The sequence below is a fragment of the Lagopus muta genome, chromosome 8, assembly GCF_023343835.1.
Source record: "Lagopus muta isolate bLagMut1 chromosome 8, bLagMut1 primary, whole genome shotgun sequence".
Classification (NCBI taxonomy): Eukaryota; Metazoa; Chordata; class Aves; order Galliformes; family Phasianidae; genus Lagopus; species Lagopus muta.
The window spans coordinates 13,597,318-13,619,549 of NC_064440.1; the positions used below are offsets into that span (position 1 = coordinate 13,597,318).

Here is a 22,232-nt window from a genome sequence, read left to right on the forward strand (position 1 = left end):
CCATTACAACCATACAATGGAGAATAGGCAAGAACATTCCTTATGGTGAGTGGAGCAGCCAGTCTGGACTTGTGCAAGTCTAGTTGCCTCATCCTGGAATTACACTATCCAATGTGGAAAAACAAGAGCTGGAGTCAGGAGTCCAGCACTCTATTCCTGGCTTTGCCACTGACGCCTGCATGATCTTGAACAGATGACCCTCAGTTACTCCAGCTTGCCTCTCTGCTCTGTTGTAAGCATGGGGATGGTACAGTGTTGGTTGCAGAGAGCTCTGAAATCTTAATCCATTTGAGGAGGATGACGAAGGCCTTCAAACAGAGCCTTGTCTGCAGTGCAGTGTCTGGGTCAGGCAGGCCAGGAGAACCAGCAGTAGCAGGTGGACTTGAGGAGCTCCGCTTCAGGACCTGAACCTAAAGATCCTTATTAGCTAATCCAGCCATGAGGCAATGAGATAAGAGAAGAGCTGTGTATCCCCAGAGGCCTGGCTGTTTTTTCTTTGAAGAAGGATTTGGGAGACAAGATTATCTCTAAATGGGTTTGTTCATCAAGTTGTATGCTGGAACTCTGTCCTCAGAGGACCTCAGGTCAAAGTGGTCATCATCAGTGATAACAGCAGCGTCCGACTGTCTTAGATGTAGAATCAGATTTATAACTTTTAGGAGGCCATATGACCTTTGCTCCTGGGGTGTTGAGGTACTTGCAGGCCTGAACCTTGGTATCTTAATCTCCTCACCAACTGAGAGCAACGCTCTCCCCATGAGTAGAGAGCTCATTACAGCATGACTTTTCTTAAGGGCAAGCTGGAGACTACTGCAGTCTCTTATGTGCCTAGGCTCACGTACATTTTGGCACGTACACCTCTTTGATATGAGAAACGATTGGGTTGAGAAAATGCAAATGGCTTCTGCAAAATTGCTGATTCTTATTTTATGGGAGGAAGAAGAGACGCACCCAGTTTTTTCCTGAAAGTCCTGAGTTTGAGGAGTGCCTAACCTCAGCCACACTCCGTAATCACCATGCCCAGTGCCAAGCAAGAGCAGGAGTTTTCCAGCAGGCAACAAAGTGATACGGTGAGGTGTTTTTGCTGCAGGCAGGCAGGGGCAGCTGTCTCTCCTGGGATTTTGAATGGGGTCAGCTTTGGTTAATCTGCATTGCCTGAGATAAAAAAACAAGTCAGCCACACAACTCAGGGTTAATGCCTGGGGATGTCGTGGTTTGGGCAGCTGCAGTGCAGGGAGTTCTTGTGAAGAGGCAATCCTTGGAGTAAGGCAGGTGAGGTAATTGCCACAATCCTCTTCCTCTCAGATTTCACAAAGCAGCTCCTGCCTTTTCAGGGCTGATGAGAGAAGGAAACCTTTTGCTGCTTTGGTGGTGTTTTTTTTTTTTTTTTTTTTTTTTTTATTTAGCTTTTATGTGCAGGGAGAACAGCATGCCAAAAAAAAAAAAAAAAAAAAAGTGGGGTTATTTGTATGGTTCTAAATGCACAGTGTCAGAGCAAGGGATTTGAACCTGAATATCTGGTGTGGCTGTCCTTGCTATGGTTACAAGGACTTCCTTTTATCTGCTGGATTGATCTAGAAGTCATTGTCAAGGATGGGAATTTTATGATCCTTTTTTGTACTTTGGGGTAAAGTGACTTCCTCAAGGTCTCCATCAACGAGGGGGGGGGAAGGGGGCAGAGTAGAAGAGCTTGAATCCAGTTCTTTGGAATCCCAGCTCATGAACTTGGCCCTGAGACTCTTAATGGGACCTTCATGATGTCAGAAGTAACTCCCCTGGAGTCAGCTCTATTGCTTCAGTGTAAACTAAATTACCTTAAGCAGATTACAACCAGGGCCATAGGGGCTGTTTTCAAGGACTTTACCGTGAAATACAGCACACACAAATTGGAATGGGAGCAGAAACAAAGGCACTACTGAAAGCAAAGCTCTTTGGCCTTACAGTCAGCATCAAGAAGGGCACTGGGATTCTTCTGTCTACCAGCACTCATTCTTCTTAGCCTAATTCATCTTCTTTTGTTTGTGTTTCCCGTTTTTTGGACAGTGTTGGTTTTGATGAAGAAACATTCCAGAGCCTATGACTTCCATAACAAATGCATTCATTGGGACAGCTTTCTCAGACCAAGGATGGGGATATGAATGTTAAGACATAAATGATTTAAAGATCTTCAGTGAAGGGCCATTGTGGTGGTATTTTGTATGGTGGTGGTTTGGTTTTTTTTTTAATTTAATACTAAATCAAAGGGGTGGAATCTGGAGTGCCTGTGATGAGGAGTCAGTGACCCCGGAGTTGGTGACACCGGGACCTCTTGCATGTAGACCACATGAGCTTGTAGTATTGTAATCCTGGTCCTCAGCAGTCTAAAGATGTGCAAGGCAAGGTCTGTAGGAAAGAGAAATCTCGTTATTTGGCTTCTGGAAGAGCTTTCATGTGTGCAGGTTAAAGACTGAATCAGACAGCAATGTCCAAAGCTGTCTTCAGTTCGAGAGCAAATACTTTGACCTCAGTGAGATACACAGGTATGAATTACCTAACTGATTACCTAATTGGGCTTGTATCAAAAAAAAAAAGTGAAATTAAAGTATTCACCTCTTATGGGAAATAAGTAACTGTACCATCTGTTGAGCATGAGGCTTAGCTATGAGGAAGTGGGAGAGAGAATGACTAGGCAATAAAGCCAATGCCCCTGGTGAAACCAGGGTTTCCAATATCAAGCAGAATTACAAATTCTTATTTCTATATTGAGGACTGGGACTGAGGTCAGAGGCTGCCAAAATCAAGAGATTTTTCCCTGTGTGGTAGCTGAGCTGTGGGACTCTTTTCCAGAGGATGCTGTGAACAGTCAAAATTTCTGTGCTCAGGGGGAAAGTGGGGAAGTTACTTGGGGAGGGGGTGAGGGATTACTGAATACACAGAAAACAGCTCTAGCTTAGGAAGCCCATAGGCCAACAGTGATTGTGCTGCATGGAAGTGTCACGTGCTGTCCTGTTCTTAGTCCTCTGCCATCCATTTTTGGCTAAGTGGGCCTGTGATCTGTTCCTGTGATGGACTGATTGTTTTCAGAGAGAAATGCTGGTGGTAGGGCCGTTTGAAGGTATTTGCAGAATATCTAAGGAGATGGCAGTTCATCTAAGTGCCTGTAGAAATACCCATGGGAGGACAGATTAAAGCTGCAGGCTTGTGAAATGAGAGATGGCAGAAGTGGTGTGGATGGTTCTCTAATGTTATTAGAAAGATAAATGTTTCCAAAATAATATTGCTGTGGGAGTTTAGGAATGTATCTCTATATCTAGGAATACACATTGGCAAACACATTGTATTAATAAGGTAAAACATATTCCTGGATGTAATAGCATGGATTTTTTTCATTAAATAGTAACAACACCAGCAAATGGAGGTGCTATTTTAGGCTTTGTTTTGGTAACTAGTGTTGATGTTACGGAAGGGCCTGGTCGTACAGAGGAATCTTGGACTTAGTGCTCATAAAATGGATTCCTTTTAAATTAAATGGAAGCCTAAACAAATGTCAGTCTGGAATTAAGATGCTTGTCTTTGAAAGGGCAGACTTTGAAAACTGAAAACAAAAACAAAAACCAAACCTGGCTGGTGAAGTCATCTGGGCAGAGAAGCATGGGAATATGAATGTGGAGGACGTGGAACCTTCCTCCGGGTCAGAGTTGTGGGAATTCACTGAGCTGGGGATCCCAAGCAAAAGAAGAGCACTCAAAAGGAAAGGGCTCCAGGCTGAAGTTGGTGGATAGCCACCTTAAAAGAGACAGTTGGATTAAACAGAGCATCTGTAAGGAATGGAAAAGTGGACTAATCAGCAAAAAAAAAAAAAAAAGGCTTTGTCTTAGAGGTCAGGAGGGGTAGGGATAGAATGAGAATTGCCAAAAGTCAAGCTGTGTTAGGCCTGGCAAAGGAAATTAAAACAAATAGCAACAGGTTTCTCAGCTATATAAATATTGAAGCTGCTGTGCTGTAAGGACTAAGTGGAGGTTGAAGATGATGATGATCTAGGTATGGCTCCAGCATGAACCAACCTTCCTTTCAGTTCTCAGTGTAGTCGGAGGGGATGAGAACATGGAAACTTTAAAAATTAATGGGAAAAACAGGAGACAAACAACTAAACTGAAATTGGTTGGAGAGCAGAGGCCAGGAACTTCCTGAAGTGAACAGCACAGAAATTTGCTGTGGCATGAATGCAAATCATGATGGTAAATAGCAAATAGAGACCCAATATTTGGGTTCTCCAAAGGAGATTGAAGCACAGACCCCCTCTACATGGCCTCAGTAGTGGATCTTGTAATGGATCTGAGGGAAGGAGTAATTAAAGATTTGTGGGTAAATACTGAACAGGTGGAATACACTGGAAACTGAGTAGAGGTGGAGCATGCCAGGCCAAGGCACTACTTTGTGTGATGGATGAATTTTCATTTTAAAATGAATCAACCCAAACCAGCAAACTGCAGTGATGGCCCTGGTAGATGTGAAGGGCTTCAGTGCTTGGTTGCACCGAGTTGGGATCATTGCTGTGGAGAGCAAGTTCATAAAAACTTCTGGGGAGTTGATCTAAAGGGATGACTGTCAGAAATGGGATAAAATGCAGTAGTACAGTACTGGAGCTTGCAACTGAAGAGAACCTTTGAAGAGGACTCTTTGCAAAACCCAGTCTCATTCAAATCCATGGAGAAGCCTCCAGCGGGGGGAGGGAAGTGTTAACCCCCCTCTGAAAGCAGCTGGCAAGCTCTGGGCTGTAGTCAGGAGCTTGGGGAAAAAAAAAAATACATGGCTGTGGGCCGGCACAGGTGCAGGGAAGAGCTCCAGGGGAGCGGGAGCCTGTGTGGTGAGGAGAGCTTGGCAGGGGAGGACTTGGCTGCTCCCTCATGATTCGGGAGGGAAACAAAGATGGGGAGAGGAAAGAGCACTGTGAGCTAGAGAGCAGTGCTGGCATGAGGACAGCATGCCATAACTCAGCCCTAATAATATCACATCTGAAAACATGGCATTTCCTGCTGGCTGCAGTGCTCTCCTTCCAGAACACGTCCATGGAGCACCTGGAGGGCAGGGCAGCGCAGCAGCTTTCCTGTTCCTGTTGGGTGATACCATGTTGCTGATGGCATGGCTGATTCAGTGCCTTGGGACACCCTTGCATCACCATCAGGGATGGGTTTTTATCCCTTATGCAAAAACTATAATGATCTTTTAGTTCTCTTGCATGTTTTCCTTCTCTTGTCATTGCCCAGGGCAGTGTTCTTCTAGCTTGGCTAAGTCATGGGAGAGTAGCTGTTAAAGATCAATATTTATCCACCAAATGCAAAATAAAATCTTGCTCCCAGAATGTGGGGTCTGGTTCAAAGTGCAGTTGGATCTATGCTAAAGTAATGTTCCAGTTTTGCAAGATGAGCTGAATTATCAAAGGAAGTGGGGCTGTAGAGGTTTTTGCTGCTTTTGTCAATCTGTTGTCTAGGTGCAGGACCTCAGTCTGCTGTCTGTTTTTTTTTTTTTTTTTTTTTTTTTAATTGTAAGCAGCATGATGTACTCTGTCTTAAAGCAAATTTTCATGTATTTATTTATTTACTGAGATTTTTTTGCTCAGCATTTCAGGGTAGTAGAAGTATCCTGTGTTTATTTTCTGTAGGCTCTAGAGTTTATCCTGCAGCAAAGCCGAATTACTCCAGCTTTAGTGAAAAAAAGGGAATCTTTGCTTTGTAACCTTAAACTTCCAACAAAAGGGGATTTGCAGGGGGCAAAAAAAGGGAAATGGCAAATGCACAGACAATGAATATTTGCCATGGGGAAACTGGGAGTTTTCTCTTAAGCAATGCTCTTGTACAGTGCCTGTAACAGGTAACGTGACCAAATTAGGAAGCTCTTGATAGTGAAATAATTCCTCAAGAGGAAACATCAAGTACATCTTTGGAGGCCTCCGTTCCTCAGTAGAAACAGGGAAAGGATAACTGGTATCTGGTACTTTAATTGCAAATGAAACAGAAGCTGGCAGGAAAGAAATCAAGATGTCTCATGCCATCAAGATGTCTCATGCCTTGAAGACCTTCAGGAGGCTCTTCCCCAGCTTATAACAGTCCTTTATAGATTGTTCTGGGGTAACTTATTCCTTTGACTTAATGATGGTTAGATTCTAGGCATTTGCTTAATGCTCTGTAATTCTGTAATTCTGATTCTCCCCTACCTCTGAGTTCCCTGGTGCGGCTGTGCTGCATTTGGGGTGAAGGAGCAAGGTGTGCACTTCAAGCTATTTATGGCACACTTGACAGCTTCATTCTGGGAACATCCCAGGGAAGCTGATGGTTCTTTTGGTGCCAAATATTCATCAGCATCCTGCCATTTTCCAGTTAATTTGCCTGGATGGTTTCTCAAATGATTCCTAACACTTTCCACCACCTGATGCTTTATTAAGAGTTTGTTCCTTTGTCTCTCTGGGGCTGTTTGCTGTGTCAGTGCGGTGTTGTTTCCTGTCTGATTCAAGGATTTATGCTAACCTCATTGGTTATGGCACTGGATCAAGGCAGCTTTTGTGAGCAATCAGTATCTGCAGACCTCCATTCTACACTCAGCTTCACAGTAGCATGTCTCATCTGATCACTGCCCACTCTTTGGTGGAGGTACTTGGTTTGGGGGCCAGCTCACGCAGCGTCACGTCTTCTAGATGCATCCAGATCTGGTGCTCTTGGCTTTTTTTTTTTTTTTGGCTTTTTTTTTTTGGCTTTTTTTTTTTTTGCTTTTTTTTTTTTTTTTTTTTTTTTTTTTGCTTTTTTTAGCTTTATGGCCAGAAGGAAGGTATGTCGTCCTGAAGCGTGACTCCTGCTCCAGCTCAGATCCCAGATTTTTACCACATGAATTCCTATTTTGACTTGAAAATCACACCAGGAGAAGCTATCACAGCCCTCCTGTAAACTGTGGCAGTGGCTAATTAATTGGATTATCCATGTAAGTCTCATCCAGTAAATAGTTTTCATCTCAGTAACAGTTTTGCATTTGGAAGGGTCACAAATTCCTTTTTAGTCTTTGTATACTTATCTATAGGTGAAAAAATATTTTCCCTTATGGCTTTTTTTTCTTTTTATCATCTTATTTTTCCACTTTTTTCCTGTGGAGATGCATCATGCAGCTTGATCTGTACATCACACATACACAGAAGCAGCAAGCACAGCTGTCAACCCACCCAACTCCAATTCTTTGAATGATTGGTGATAGACCCAGGGTGGAAGGCTGAGTTTGTTCTCAATAAAACTGGACCTGCCAGCTCTGCTCCTGTTTGCTGCAATAAATCCCAATCTCTGAATTTGTCTTAATGTTATTGCAGGTGTTTAATGCCACCTATTGCTGCTGACTTTAAACCCTTCCCTGCAGGGCTGCCTGCCTGCTGCTCCTCCAGGCATGGTTTTAGGTGATGCAGGAGGAGATGTAGAGGAAGTAGCCTCCACCTTGGTTGCTGTAGCTTTAGGGATTCCCCTGGTCGAAATTGATGCTGAACAGATCCTTACTTGCACAGGGGCTGACTCAGTAAAGCTGACAGGAGTAAGACCAGCCTAATAATTTTCTTACCCTATATTCAGTAGTAAGAATTCACAATGCAAACAGACATGCAAATGCATATGGCTGAGACTGTCCATCTTGAGGTCTGCTCAGTCAAAGCTGGGTTTGTCTGTTTACCAAGAGCAACACACGTTTTCTCTTAAACCCTCAGCAAGCCTTCCAGCTTTAGCCTGGCTGATATCATCACTGTTTACTTGATGAGGCAAGGCATGGCCCCAGCAGAGAAGTAGCAGCAAGGCTGTGGCTGTGTTTTGTGAAAGGCAGGGAGAAAACAATTAGGGAATTGAGTGTTTTGGTGCAGAGTTGGAGAGTGGGTTTGCAATGGTAAATAGTTAATCAATACCAGATCATCTGTTTGACATATTAATTACTTCAGTCTCTGCCAGACACAGATATCCTTAAAACCCGAAAAATTCCACTAAAAGGTACTTCCATTGGGATCCAGCCAAGGTGCTCTACAGGCTTTTGAGAAATAGCAGTCTATGGCAAGAGTGTGCTGATGGGCTGGAGCTGCATGGTGGTGATGGGGTGGCATGGCAAAGGTCTCCAGTCGTGTTGGAGTCCCACACAACCTGTCACAACCCGGTGACGAATCCCTCATGAGCTCACCCTGGGGTGATGTCCCAGCTCTCAAATTGGGCAGCGGTAAGAACTGCTGCTGTTTTCGATGTGCTTTGGCTTTGTTCCTGTGCCCTTGGCTTGTGCCAAGGCCTTCTGTATTTGTGGAAAGGCCGGGCATTTTTCTTTCTCTTTAAAGCAGAGGTTTCCTGGCTCCCAGCCCCTGGTGAGGGCTGCAGTTGATTTCAGAGGTGTGATGGAGACCTGTGTGACAGGCAGCAGGTGTGTGCTGCTTTCTGAAGGTCACAGCTTGATGAAAGGGTCTTCAGAATCTTTCTCAACAGTGTGAAGACCTATCCTTGTATGTGAAGGTTGGTCTTACTGCTGATTTGTTCTCATGGGCTGTAAAGTGTGAAGAAGGAGAAGGTTGGCATTTTTTGTTTCAATCAGCATCCCAAAAAAGATCAGACAACGTGTACAGAGGGGCAAACATCCTTGGTATAAATGGTTTCTAAGAGTCATAGAATCATTTGAGTTGGAAGGGGCTCATAAGGATCATCTAGTCCAAAAGAAGTATTAGAGAAATTTATAGAGAATAGGTGACAATGAAGTATGGAGATCGGTGTGCAGCCTCTGGCTTGGAAAGTTCCCAAATCATTGGTTTTTCAGAAGTGGAAGGGATCAATCCTTGTGTTTCCTCTAACATCTGCTGCTGACCCTGGCTGTAGCTGCTGATGGTGGTCCTGCGCTGGAAGAACACATTCCTTGGCAGGGAGACATAAAGAAGAGTCATGTGCTGGGGCTTCCAACAAGCTGTGTGCAGCTGGACAAAGCTGCTTATGCCTCTGCATGGGCAAACATCTGTAATGGTCAGTTGTGCTTGGAGCTGCTTAGTCTGCACAGTGAACATTGCTGCAGCCTCCCTCTTCTGTCTGCTTTACACTGTGTTCATGGTTGCATGAAAACCATAGCCTGTGGGGCATGCGACCCTGAAGACAAGCAGTCAGAGGGTCTCACTGCAGGTTTTGCTTTTTGTGTACTGTAGTGTCTAAACTCTCCACCTTCGGAAGACAGTATCTGTGTGCAGATGATTTGGTTGGTTTTTTTTCCGTGGGTAGAACACAGCAGGAATCACTTTGAAAGCTAAGGAGGGAATTTTTTATGTGAAAGATGTACAGGCACAAGGACAAGCCCTCCCCCACCCATAAGAAAGGGGAGAGGACAGGAGAGGTGTAGACGGTATAATTTGCTTCCATCCTCCCGAGGAGACCAGAAGAGCTTGTCTTGTTGAAGGTGGGTCTGCTTTCTTTGGTAACTCTCAAGCTCTCAGCAACACCTGCCAGTTTGGGATAGGAAGTGCAGAGCTCAATTGCATTTTGACCCCTCTCTTTTAGCTCTCCTATTCAATTTTTAGTTCTTCTGGGCCTGAAGTCTTGTTGGACTTAAGCAGGAAGGACTGGGGAGCTCATTCAGCTACTGCTAATGCGCACTGCTTTTTGCCTGCTTCAGGGGTGGCTTTTGTGCTCAGACATCTGAGAAAAGATACCAGGCAGCAGGGATAAAAGATGGCTGAACTCAGCACCGCAGCATGAAATCAAACTGGAACGCAGCATTGGGAGGACTGACAGTGCTTTTAATATCTTACTCTGGAAGGAATGGGAGCAGGCACAGGACATGGATGCCTGCTTCCATTGGGAGATTTGAAAGGCAGAGTTTACAAGGAGGGATTCAAGCAGTGTTGGCAGAGCAGGGCTGTGTGTATGGGTGGAAGGCAGGCTGCTGGAAAGGAGATGGCTGGGGCAGCTCTGGAGCCAGGATTGAGATGCTGCTGGTACCAGCCCATGCCAGACGCATTGTGGTCTGAGAACTGTGGAAGGATGTTGGGCACAGATTCCTGGGAGGATGCCTTAGCTCGGCAGTGCTGCCCCAACTACTTCCTGCAGGAGGGAGCAGCCATGCTATACTGCTGGGAAACATTTGGGGTGTCTTAGTGGGGAAGACTGCCAGTTCTGCAGTCAGTCCTCCTTTCCTCACGGGCAAGAACCAGCATCTTCCAGCACAGGAGCTGGCAAAGGGGCATGAAGGGCCTTAGTGCTTCCTGGAACTCATTTCAAGCACCCCATGCATCACATCCAGGCTTCCTGAGCTGGGCTTTTCTGCTGCTCAGGCCACCTGGGAAGATGTGTCTGAGAAGGCTTGCAGTGTAATTGTTTGTGAGTGGTAGCTGGCACCCGTGCAGCCTGAGCTGGGTGGATGGAGGGGGACATAGGGGCTGTGTTTTGATTCTGTCTTTCCTGTTTGTTGTAACTTGGCAGAGGCAATGTTTTGAAGGCAGTAGGGGCAGTGAGACCTTTTTCTATTCTTTTCTCCATGGCATGCACTGCAACCTTCCACCAACGATGTTGATTTTTTTTTTTTTTTTTTTAATTGTTAAATTTTTTTCTTTTTTTCCCTGGGAGGGTCAGAGTGTGGGGAGATGGTGCATCACAGCTCTGTGGTGTCAAAGGACATAGAGCAGAGTGTTCAAGTCAGGGTTCATTGTGTAGAAGGAAGATGCAGCAAAAAGCAGTCCCAGCAAACAAGCGACTGCAGCAAAGGCTTTTCTGTTTCAGGTGGGATTTCTATGGGGAGAAAAAGCCTTAGAATAAACGAAAAAGCCCACAAACGCACAGAACACTCTCTTCAAGGCCTGTTCAGAAAATGGAGATAAAGCAGCAATAAAGTCAAGTGCTCAATTAAGCCAGATGTACATGCTCTAAAGCACTAACAGATGTGGCTCCGATGAAGTGCAGCTTTATAGACTGAGTGCCGTGGGGGTGGGCGCATGCGCCTGTGCTTTGTGATGGAGCAGTGCCGTGATTTTGTTTTTGGAGTTGCCAAAAGCCTTTGGTAGGGGTTGATGACAGCATTCTGAGGCAGTTCAGCTAATGACAACCTCTCACCTTCATGCTCTGGCTCCCTTGATGAGATCTTGCGCAAAGCCCTGTGCCTGCGAAGTTGAGTGCCTTTGAATGATTCCCAAATGTGGAGATGCAGAAATGCAGTAGAAGGAAGCAGGGTTCTTTAGGCTGAAAGGAGATGGATGAAGGATGGGTGAGGCTTGTTCACACATTGTATGCCTTCAGTGCAAGGCAGTGGATGGCTAGCTGAGCAGCTGGATTTTGGCTTGGGGGGGCTCAGCTGTTTGCTGCTCAGACCATTTGCAAGGTTGGTTTGGAGAGAAGCTGAAACATTTTACGGCACAGGCTAGCCAAAGCTGTGCAGTGTTGTGGGGCAAACTATATGAGAATATCTATTCATTTGGAAGCTAGGATATTCCCAAGCATTTCCTTGTAGAAGCTCAGTATTATATGTGTTTGGGATGATAGCACAGACGTGAATGGTTTGCTGTCAATTGGGTATCTCCCTCTGTTGTAAAGGTCTCTTTGTCACAAGCCTAGGTATCTTCCAAGCCTAATTCTCTATATGGTAGCCAGATCTTCCAGGCATCAACTCTGGAGCTGATGGGAAGGCCCACGTGGAGCTGAGCAGCACAGGGCAAGGAGTACTGTGTGGATCAGGTGCACAGCAGTCACACTTGGGCACTTGGTGCTGTGCGTTTTGGCTGGATGTATGCCTGCAGCTCTGAGGAGAATATCAGAGCTGCCCTTCTGGCTGTTCAGCTGCTTTATCATATCACTGGTTTGTGGTGGTCTGTATTCTAGGCATTGCGATGCCTCCCTCCTCCTTGGGAACGCAGCTGACTGATCTTCCCCTTTCCTTTCTTCCTTCCTCGACCGCAGTTTTATGACTCTCACTTCCTGCCTCTTGCTCAGCAGGAGGCTGCGTCCTCTTGAGGTTGGAGCTTGGGCAGCTTCATGGGTGGCCCAAAATACGATATCGTTCGGAAATAAAACAAGATCCATCCCCTTTCCCTACAAAGGCAGGAGCCTGAAGCAATGACACAGCGCAGGAGCACAGCGAGCTGCCTTGAGCTTACTCCTCCCACCTGTGTGGGAGGAAATTTCCCCTTCTGAATGCCAAACGCCATTGATCTACCCATGGCTTGGAAGGGTGGAAGTCAATAAAGGACTGTAAAGCTAACAAACATTACTAGCATGTGCATGGCTGTTGTATGCCATATGCTGTCATTACAGATCAGCCAGTCTGCGGTCCGTTGCTGCCTTCTGCTAGGATATCTGCGTGCCTGAGCTCTTCATGAAGTTACTGCATGTGTCAGTCAGCCGTAGGACAAATCTGCGAGACTTTATTTTGGCAGATGTGTTTGTTTGAACAGTGGTTTCCTACCAGTGAGGCCTTCTTACCTAAAGATTGGCAGTTGTCTGATTTCAGTAAATGATAAATGCACAATCAAGATTGGGGTCAGTCCTTTCTTGCGGTGTTATTTATAATGAGAGTTAAATTCAGCTCTGTCCCTACATGGGAGAACAAGGGTTAAGGAAATCCAGCAAAGAGACTGCCGAATGGTGAAATATTGCTCCAAGAACTCCATGGGAGATGAACAAAATGTTTTGACGTAACCTGAAACATGCAAAGCTGTTTAGTTTGGTGATCAAAAGCACAATCTGTGAACACCTCAACCTGGAATTCACATGTGGGATATGGCAAATCTATGATGGCTGCCAAAAGGAGGGAAGGATAATGTTTGTGAGAGTTGTAGACAGCTGGGAGCTGCTGGTGGGCAGAAGAGGCTCAGCTAAATAGAGCAGATACTGTCTTTCCACCTACAGTTCAGTGCTCTGATTCTATTTGGAGGCAGTTGTGCTTTGTTTGTGGGGAATGGAGGTTCCTGGGGAAAAAATCCGATACAGGGTTGGCTTTGAGAGCTGGTGCTCAGCCAGCGGGCTGCATGGGGGCAGTAGATCTGGTAGACCTGGAGGTGTGATGGTGGTGATAATTGCAGTTGGGGGTCTGGCATGGTTTCTGAGGAGAAGGTAGAAAGGAATTGCCATAATAATAGCGTGTTTTGAAAAGGCAGACTTGGAGGAAATGCGCAATGAGATTTGGGTGGGTGGTGAGGGGAGCCCTGGACTGAGCCTCTGTCTGGAAAATTGACTGTGGAAAAGTGAGATGTTATTTAAAAACTAGTAATACAAATGGCTGAAGTTCATTCCATTTGCATGCAATAGTTGTAATAAGTGGAGAAGCCAGTGTGGCTGAGAGGGGAGTGGAGCAACACCGGAGATAGATGAGAGACAGGCAGGCAGGGTGGGGCACTGCTCTGGCCTTGGGGCTTTGTATTTTTTTTACTTTTTTTTTTTTTTTTTCCTTCTTAATTTTCAAGCTTTTCTACCTTTCTGTAGAGCAGAAGGTCAGACTTTTGGCAACTCGGCTTGCAGCCTTCCCAGAAAGCAAATGGGAATGCTGCTGTAGGTTCATATCCTGTCTGGAGCTTCTGCCTGCCTCAGCTGTTGATCTCAGTGGGAGTTGTGATTGGGCATCTGAGGGGCACGGTTGGATTTTCAGAGTCAGAGTACACCTTGCTGTTGAGCCAAGCCATCGTTGAGGAGCTGGAACAGGAGGGCATCGCTTTGCCCATGGAGGAAAAGCTTTTATGGCCAGAAATGACCACTGGACTATCTCTGCAAACTTTTATGAGAGACAAAAAACATTTTGCTCAGCCTCCTTCGTTTGGAACAAGAAATCTTGTATTTGTTTAAAGTCCAAGAAACTCGTTACATAGGCTTGAAAACCCTCCTGGGAAGATATAATAGTCTGCTGGAGAATTAGCTCATTCCTTGATGAAGATTCAGAGGGGTTCATGGTCCGTCATCAGCTAATTGTTGGTGCTGGCTTGTCACTGCCTGGACCTAGAAAGGCAGTCATTTTTAAATGGGAAAATGAGTCTGACTGTGTCCTGTGTATTGCATTTTCTCTGAAATTGTGAGAAAATGAGTAGGTTTGGGGTGTTCGTGAAGCTCTTGAACCTTGGAAGGGGCTGTTCTTCCTTTGGTTGGTCTGCAGAGCTTTGTACTTGGGAATCACCCTTGTTAAGACTCCTGATTCCTGCAGTGTAGAGGTGCAGCATCCCAGTGCCAAAATGGTGTCACTTACATAGTAATTAACTTGGGGCATTATCATTGAGGCTGCAGCAAGGGAAGATCTTCTGTGCAGTCCAGGCTATGAGATGCAGTAGCCTGAATGGTCTTGGTCTCAGAGATGACCCTGTGTTTCCTAACAAACTAGGGTAATAAAGGAGATTTGAACACTGCAGTGAAGCCTGAAGAAGATGAATGAAGTGGTTTTGTGGTCTGATTTTGTTCTGGAAACTCATAGGAAATGAGGATTTAGGGGCTGAGCTTAGACTGAAATGTGGTGCAGGCTTTTTGGGGTGGCTGGGGTACTGAAGGCCACAGGAATGCATGCAAATGACAGGGAAAGGAAGGCAGAGAGGTGGCCTGGTGATGTTAACAGCTCAGTTCATTCACGCAGAAGCCTCTAATGACTATGAAGTAGCTACCCTAGGGATTTTACTAGCAGGGTCAAGGTCAAACAGGGAAGCTGCAGTGCAATTAATTTAAACTTCGAAGTGTTTTTTGAGTTAATTCATTTGGCTCTGCTGGAAAATTGCAGCTATGTGGAGGGCTAATCAGAGAACTGTGTTGAAAGGGCTGAGATACGGCTCACTAGCAAGGGAGAATGCTCTTATGGTAGCAGGGAGCTTGGAGAGCCTCGCTCAGCAGAACCTTTCAGACATGTTAACATATTTCCGTAGCAGGCTGCCTTCACATGTGTTGAAGTTGTGTGTGTGGTGTTGGGGGGGGGAGGGTGGAAGGGGGGTGAAAGGGAGGCTTGGGAAGGATCATGTGGCTTTTACATGCCACTTTTAGGACCAGATTCTTATCAGTGCCCTGGGAAATAAGCAAGTGGAGGGTGGGCATGTCAGCTTGGGCACTGTAGCCAAGGTGGGGCCAAACCACTGTGTCCGGCCATGAGCCAAGACCTGGTTCTGCTATGGCTTTTAGGTGTCTGGGGCATCTCTGCTGTATGCACGCTTAGGGATAATGATTGTAACTCTGCAGTTCCATGTTTAGAGGAAGAAGTGGAAGAAAGGCAAATGGGATGATGAGTGGATGTTGTATAAGTAGATTGCAGAAGCATTTTTCTGCATTTTTGAGGGACCCAAGCACTCCTTTCCTTATCGTTTTGACACAAAGCAAATGGCTGGTGCAGGAAGGAGCAGGATGTCAAACAGCATTTTTGGGCTGGCTGTTGGCAGTAGGAGGGCTGGAGCAGACCTTCCCCAGAGGTGTTTTGTGCTCTTCTGGGCCCACAGGGAGTGGGCTGGTGATGTGCTACGTGGCCCATCAGCTGAATGTGTTGGAAAGAAAGTTAACAAAACAAACCTTGCTATTTTATCTCTCTTCAGCATGGCTGCACATTTTCATGAAATGGTGGAAACTTAATGTTTTTGAGATTTCTGTTCTTGTTTGAAATTTAGTTGGCATTTGATGATGTTCATAGATATATTGGGAGGTGGAGGAGGACCTAATAGGGAGACAGGCAGTCATGCAAACACATGCAGATACACATAAGAGGTAGGCTATGTTATTGCACAAGTCCTATATCCTTGGGAAACCAGTCTGCAAACATGATTTAAAAAAAAAGTTTCAAGTGAAGCTTGGGGGAAGGGACATTTCAATCCTCTTTCACCCTTATCTGCCATCATCTCTGTTTTGTTATCACTTCAGTACTTGCCCTAGAGTGCTGGAGGAGTTTGGGTGTGATGGGGCACAGGCACACTGTAGGGCACTGTGTGGGTATATTTCTGGTTCTGTGCCCAGGTGGATGGAGGAGGGAAAGCTGCTCTGTGCAGCCACCAGGAACGGGCAGAGAGAAGAGTTAAGTGGCTGCTGGAGGCTGCGCTGCCCTGAGTCAATGTCTCAGCATTTTGCAGGAGCATAAAGCATTTCCTGCTAGACAGCTGAGCCAAAGGAAGGCACTAGGTGCCCCTTGGATCACCCCAGCGGCTCAGGGCAGGGAGAGGAGATTGTGAAGCAAGCCCTGGCCAGGACATAGCGTTCCCTCCTGCCTCCTGCTGCTGGAGATGGGCTGAAAAGATTGGATGGCAACAAATAAAGGGTGTTTAAGAGCCACAAGGGAGCTGTGGGTTCTTTGTGGACAGTGTACTGTGGAAGTCAGGCCATCTCTTGGAGACCAGAGTGGGAATTTCCTGGTTGTGATATGCAGCCACCTTGCTGGCTGGCATGGGTACCCCTCGCAGCTGTGTCCTCTGCAGCCAGTTGACATGCTTAAATGTCAGCAAGCATCTGAAGGGCACATTGGCTCTGCAGAGATGGATGAGGCTGAGTGGAATAGACCAGGCAGAGACCAGGGGGGAGTATATAGCTGGGATTCCCACATAATTCATACCTGGGCAGCTTGATCTAGTGGTTGGCAAACCTGCTCATGGCTTGGGTGTTGGAACTAGATGATCTTCAAGGTCCCTTCCAACCTAGACCAGTCTATGATTTCATGATAGTTGTTAGACCTGGTCTAGATGTAACCTGTAGTTCAGGAGCTTCCTATTTGTTGGGACTTCATGGGACATCTGGGGGTGAGTTACTATTCCTGTAGTTGCCCCCAGTTGGTCTCTATGAGAAGTGTCCTGAGGCGAGATGGTTTTTCCATGCATCCCTTCTGCACCCTTTCTCTTCTAGATTGCCTCTTGCTTGCACTCCCTCTGTGGCATTTTCCCACTGTATATTGTATGATTGTGTATGTGTGTGTGAAGCTGGGCATGAATCTTGATTGGATGCTTTGATTTATTCTGCCTCTGAAGAGCTGCATCCCAACTGGCTCAGTTGTGTGGGGTTGGGCCACACACCAATGCCTTCATGTCCCCCTCCCCGCAGTGGTAACTGAGACCTGATGGATACTGCAGTGGACCAGTGTTGTCCAGTCTGGCAATGGTAGGCAGTAAACCTGGGTCCTTTCTGGGGTATGGTGGGCTGGGGGGGACTTTGTTCTTGGCAAACCTTGCCACAAGGAAATTGCAGTGCCAATATAATCCCTGCTGGGAAATGTTTCCTGAGGTATCTGAGCTCCGGGTCAACAACACCCACACTGTAGCTATTAAAAAGGAACCTCTGCCCAGAGCTCTTCTTGAAATACTTTGCAGAAGGATGAGGTAGAGATCATTAGGGCTGCAGTTGGGGTCTGCTCCTTTTCCCTTCTCCCTTTGCAAGTTGATCACTGGCCACAGCTGTGGTGCATGTTCAAAGTCAGGTTTAAAGGCTCTGTCTGCTCTCAGGTTGCGAAAGACAAGGGCCTGGACACCTGGGAATGGGGTGAAGAACTTGTTAAAATAACTGTGTGTATCCCAGAAAGAATGCCTCCCTCTCCAGAGTCATTAGTGGACCATAATGTGCTTTGGAGATGGAGAATGGCAGCTCTGGTGAGATATGAGCTTGGGGCACATCCTGGGCACAGAGCTGAGGGGCTGTGGGCAAGGTGTTGAAGGTTACTTGGGTGAAACTTTCTGTGAGTTTGAGACCTCAGTCAGTACTTAAATTCTGTATAAACACTCTGGTTAGATAAACACGTGCATGCAAAACCTCTCAGCGAGGTGTTGTTGGAGGGAAGTGAATGTAGAGGGAGAGCAGCTCTGGCGAGGGCAATGCGGTCCTTGGCACTGTGCAAGCTCCCTGTGATGCCACGGTGCTTGCAGCCTGCTGAATCCTGTCCTGTAGCCCACATATGCTTTGGGGCTCTCCAGAAGGATCGAGGTGTGTTTTCAATGTCAGACAGCTGCCTTTCTTTGCATGACGCTTTTCTCCTTGCAGCTCAGGGAGCAGCAGACCCTTTGTAAGCTTGTCTGTTTCTTTACTGTGTTGGTGGAGGTGCCTAAAGGTCTCAAATCAGATTCTGAAGGCTTACAGTACTGGAAATTGGTAGCGGTTCTGAAAATGTTGGCGAGACTGAGTGGCTCGATACAGACGTTAGCTGATGGCCATTTGGATATGCTTTCACCTCAGCCAAGTCCTCGCCCCATTGAAGCTGATGGGAATTTTCCTTGAAAAAAGCCATAATAAAATTGCATTTTCTTGCCATGGGGGAGGTGTTTCATGTGTTCAGGAGAACTTCAGCTATCTGCTTTGATTCTTGCTACACTTGTCACACCCTGCACAAAGCGCTCTACCTTTTGATCCAAAATAGCACAGAAGATGTTTTCCACATGCCATAGGAAAATGGAAGAACTATAAAACATAATTGTTTTGGAGTTTGGCACTGCTCTGTTCACAGATATATTTAGTGTGAATTGAAATTGGTCAGCAAAAAGGCGTTTGCTGGGATGACAAATGGATTAAGATTGTGTATCTGACTCGATTGTGTACCTGCCCATCCCATGCTGGTGGGGTTGGTAGGTGGCTGAATTGATCTATAGTAATAAGCATGTATGGACATCTCTTTTCTCTTGAGCATCATTACAAAGTATTATTTGGCTGTAAATGGTACTATTTGGCTCTCTGTTCTTCCAGCGTCAATACTCAGTGTTTCTGCTCCTGCCATTGCTGCCTGGTCCCTTTTAGCTCTTCAAAATGAGACCCACCAAACCTGAAACTCTTCCATGAAGGGAAGCTGGGACTGATCTTCTCCATTTTGACCCCTTTCCTAGTTGCTGGAGTAGGGGAAAGCCATGATTGATGACTTGAATGAATGTGAGCAAGAGGACAGGAAAAACAGGTCCTTCTTGACCTTAAGCCATCTCTGGTAGTCCCAAGTCAGTCAGAACTGCTAAGGAGCAGCATGGGCTTTGGGAGATGGAAAAGCTGTGTTGGGGATCTGGACTCAGCCCTAAGTGGATCAGCTCAGCAGCAGGGAGGAAATCTTGCAGTTGATAGCAGCTGGACCTCTTTGGCCTTCACTCTGGGTTTGTTCCTGTGGCGGGTGCCCAAGGAGCCAAGACTGACCTCTCCCGTCCCTGGGTGTGTTTGTGCACATGGGCTTGCACGCTCTGCTCCCACCAGGGGTTTTCTTTGGGCTGATATTTGTTAGCATTGGAAAGTGAGAAAAATGAGTGAAAATATTATCAGAAGCGGGTTTTGTGAATGAATCAGCCGACAAGAGGCTTACCAGCTTGCCTTGATTTACTAGAGTGGTGCTTATTTGGGCAGATGTCTATATATTTTAGTTGGAGGCAGAAGAAGCAAGAATTGATAGGGAAGGTCGTTGCATTCATCACACTGCTTATCTGTCACTCTGTGACAGAAGACTGCTGGTCTTCTGAATGGAGCTGGGCATCACATGGCATCCAAAATACAGCCTTGCTACACTCACTCTCCTCATGTTGTTGATGGTTTCATGATGTCACTGAGAAGACAACAAAAAAGTCAAAAGGCTAAAGCCCTCCTAAAGTGGCTCATTGGGATTCAGCTTCTGGCTAGCCTTGCTCATCTTCTGCATGCGACTTTTTCATTTGATCCTGTCTGAAGGGCAGCCTTGTGGCCTTCTCTCTTCTCACTGTGTGTTTCTAATTAACGGGGAGTCTTGTGGATAAATAGAAGATTCCTGCTCCAAAGTATTCCTTGCCCAGCTCCTCGGATGATAGCCAAGGCAGCAACTGCCAGGCAGCAGCCCAGACATTGAGCTCGCCCATCTGGCTATCAAGCCTCATCCAAATTCTTGTCTGGAACCAGTATTGAGGAAAGTTAAGCGCTTTGCCAGATTGGTTTTGCCCCGTGTTTGCTTTTCAGTTGCTACCTAAGCAGCTTAAAAACTTGCAAACAAAACTCATTTAGTATTTCTGGGAAGTGTGCTGATCCCAGTACAGAGAGATTTGGGGCCAAAATCAAGAGCAAGTTCAAGAGGATATTGGACAGATCCACAAAGGATGGGGTCCTTTGGTGGCTTTTAAATCTTGTCAAGCAGATGCAATTTCCAGCACAGATGTGATGTTGCTACTTGTCTCTAGCACAAGTTGGGAATGGTCCTTCTGAGTTACATCCCCAAACAGATGCTGATGGGAATGGGATGCTGGGCTGTGTCTGATCCAGCCCTCTTGGACTGCTCTGCTGTCAGTCTACAGACAGCCACATGTTTTCTGAGTAATTGTGGACAAAACTCTTCTTGCATTTTCCCCTCTGGGAACCTAGAGTAGTAATACACTATGGTGCACTGTGGACAAGAGCTCAGGAAGCTGTGACATAAATAAAACATTTGTTATTATCATGTTTTTACTCTGTATCAAGACAGTACAGTGATGTTTTATCAGGACATAACAGTGCAGCTTCTAAAAGGAAGGTTGGATATTAGGAAAAACTTCTCTGAAAGAGTGGTTGGGCAATGGAATGGGCTGCCAGGAGGTGATACTGTCCCCCAGTGTCCCTGGAGGTGTTCAAAAAAAGTGGAGATGTGGCACTGAGGGATGTGGATTAGTGGGCAGTGTTAGTGGTAGGTGGACAGTTGGAGTGGGTGATCTTAGAGGTCTTTTCCAATTTTAATGAGTCTTCAGTGCTTCTAGATGTGAAAATCAAGTTGCTCTGCATGCTTAGACTTAGAGAAAGCAGGATGGACTCATAAATGAAGTGCTATTATGTGAACTAAAGCATTGCGAGCCCTTTTTCGTTCATGGTTTAATGTGATTTCTTATTATGAGTATCTAGGGTGCAGGTTGGACTAGATGATCTTTGTGTGGTCTTTTCCAATCGTTATGATTCTATGATAAAGCTGAGATCAGAAATGCCAGTGCCATTCTGGACTGTGTTTGTTTGTGATGTGAGCCTGAGTGCTCAGATTTTCCTTGGTATGCAAAGATGCTTTGTGTTTGTCACCTCTATAGGACCAGAAGGATAGAGCAGAAGGTGGAGGAGGTGAGAAGAGCCCAGTGTTATCCCAGAGTTTTTGCCAGCTGATTTTGAAGTGGCTGGATTAGGTGGGGGTCTTGTGGCGGAGCTGGTATGCCACATAGGGTGGTTCTGCAGTTAGAAGAAGTGCTCAACTCCAGCAGTAGATAGGCTGTGTGCTAGCAGCTGAATGAGTAATGTACCACATGACAAATGATGTGAAAGATGATATGGCAGGGATGATTACTGAAATGGCAGGATCTCTGCGGGAAATTAGGGTGGCCATAAAAGAGAGGCGAGGTATTTTTGAAAGCGGTCCTGAGAATTTATTTTAGCACATTAATATTGAGTAAGTATTCCTGGAGATACTCTAGGGGATGATAGATGGACTCAAGGTATTGTTACTAATCACTGTGGTTTTCAGTTTTGGAGCAGAAACACACTTGGCATCACTAACCCAACTGGACTTCTGATGGGAAAATTACATTCTTCGGGAAGTAATTTAGAAGGTCAAAGAAAAATCAAAACGAACTTCTCCAGCAGCGATTTCCCCTGCTCTCTAAACTGTCTTTTAGTGCAGTAATAATAACTCCAGAATGAAAGAATCTATTCTCACCTTCCAGATGAAAGAGCTAATGCAATTTAAAATTTTTGCATGCAAAGATTTTATGGCTTGGTAACTGGCCACGCTTGAAAGCAATCCAGGATGGGATGAACACATGAGAGGCCTGGCTGAGCTTGACCCTTTCCTTGTCTCTTCTCTCTCCTACAGACAATGGTGATGACCGGTCTGAGAGCATCCTTGCTGAGAACCATGTGGACAGCACTGGGGGGATGTTGAGTGGAGCCAGCAGCAGGAAACCCATTAAAACAGGCATGAAGGAGCTGGCGGTGATGAGGGAGAAGGTGAACGAGCAGCAGCGGCAGATGGGCAAAGTGGGCAAGGTCCATCACAACCATGAGGATTCAAAGAAGTCGCGGATGCCTACAGGCAGGGTGAGAGGAGGAGGGGGGGGAGGCAGAGCTCAAGGATATGCAGAATGCAAAAGTGACATTTACAACAAACTGCCTTTAAAAGAGGAAAGAGGGGAGGGGAAAAAAAAAAAAGAAAAAGAAAAGCAAACGTTTATTTTGGCCTGAAGCTGAGGTTGAATGCACCATCTGATGAACTTTGATGTGCTGGCGAGGAGGCGTTATTTTCATTGCAGCTTCACATTCTGACAGCAGAGCTGGAGAAGGGCGGTCTTGCTGGCTCAGCACCAGCCCCCGCAGGCTGTGAGCACGCCCCTTGCCTGCAACCCAGCTTTTACACACCCTTTTTTCCCTAAG

At 46.0% G+C, this 22,232-nt stretch overlaps 1 protein-coding gene across 4 annotated transcripts in view; it reads left to right on the forward strand.

The window, feature by feature from the left end:
* IGFBP2 (insulin like growth factor binding protein 2) overlaps positions 1–22,232 on the forward strand; it is a 73,431-nt gene that overhangs the window by 45,400 nt on the left and 5,799 nt on the right. For all 4 annotated transcript variants that reach the window (XM_048952477.1, XM_048952478.1, XM_048952474.1 and 1 more), the window contains exon 2: positions 21,676–21,899. In XM_048952477.1, coding sequence (XP_048808434.1) covers positions 21,738–21,899 — 162 coding nt within the window. In that variant the 5' untranslated portion in view covers positions 21,676–21,737. The remainder of the gene's footprint in view (positions 1–21,675; positions 21,900–22,232) is intronic.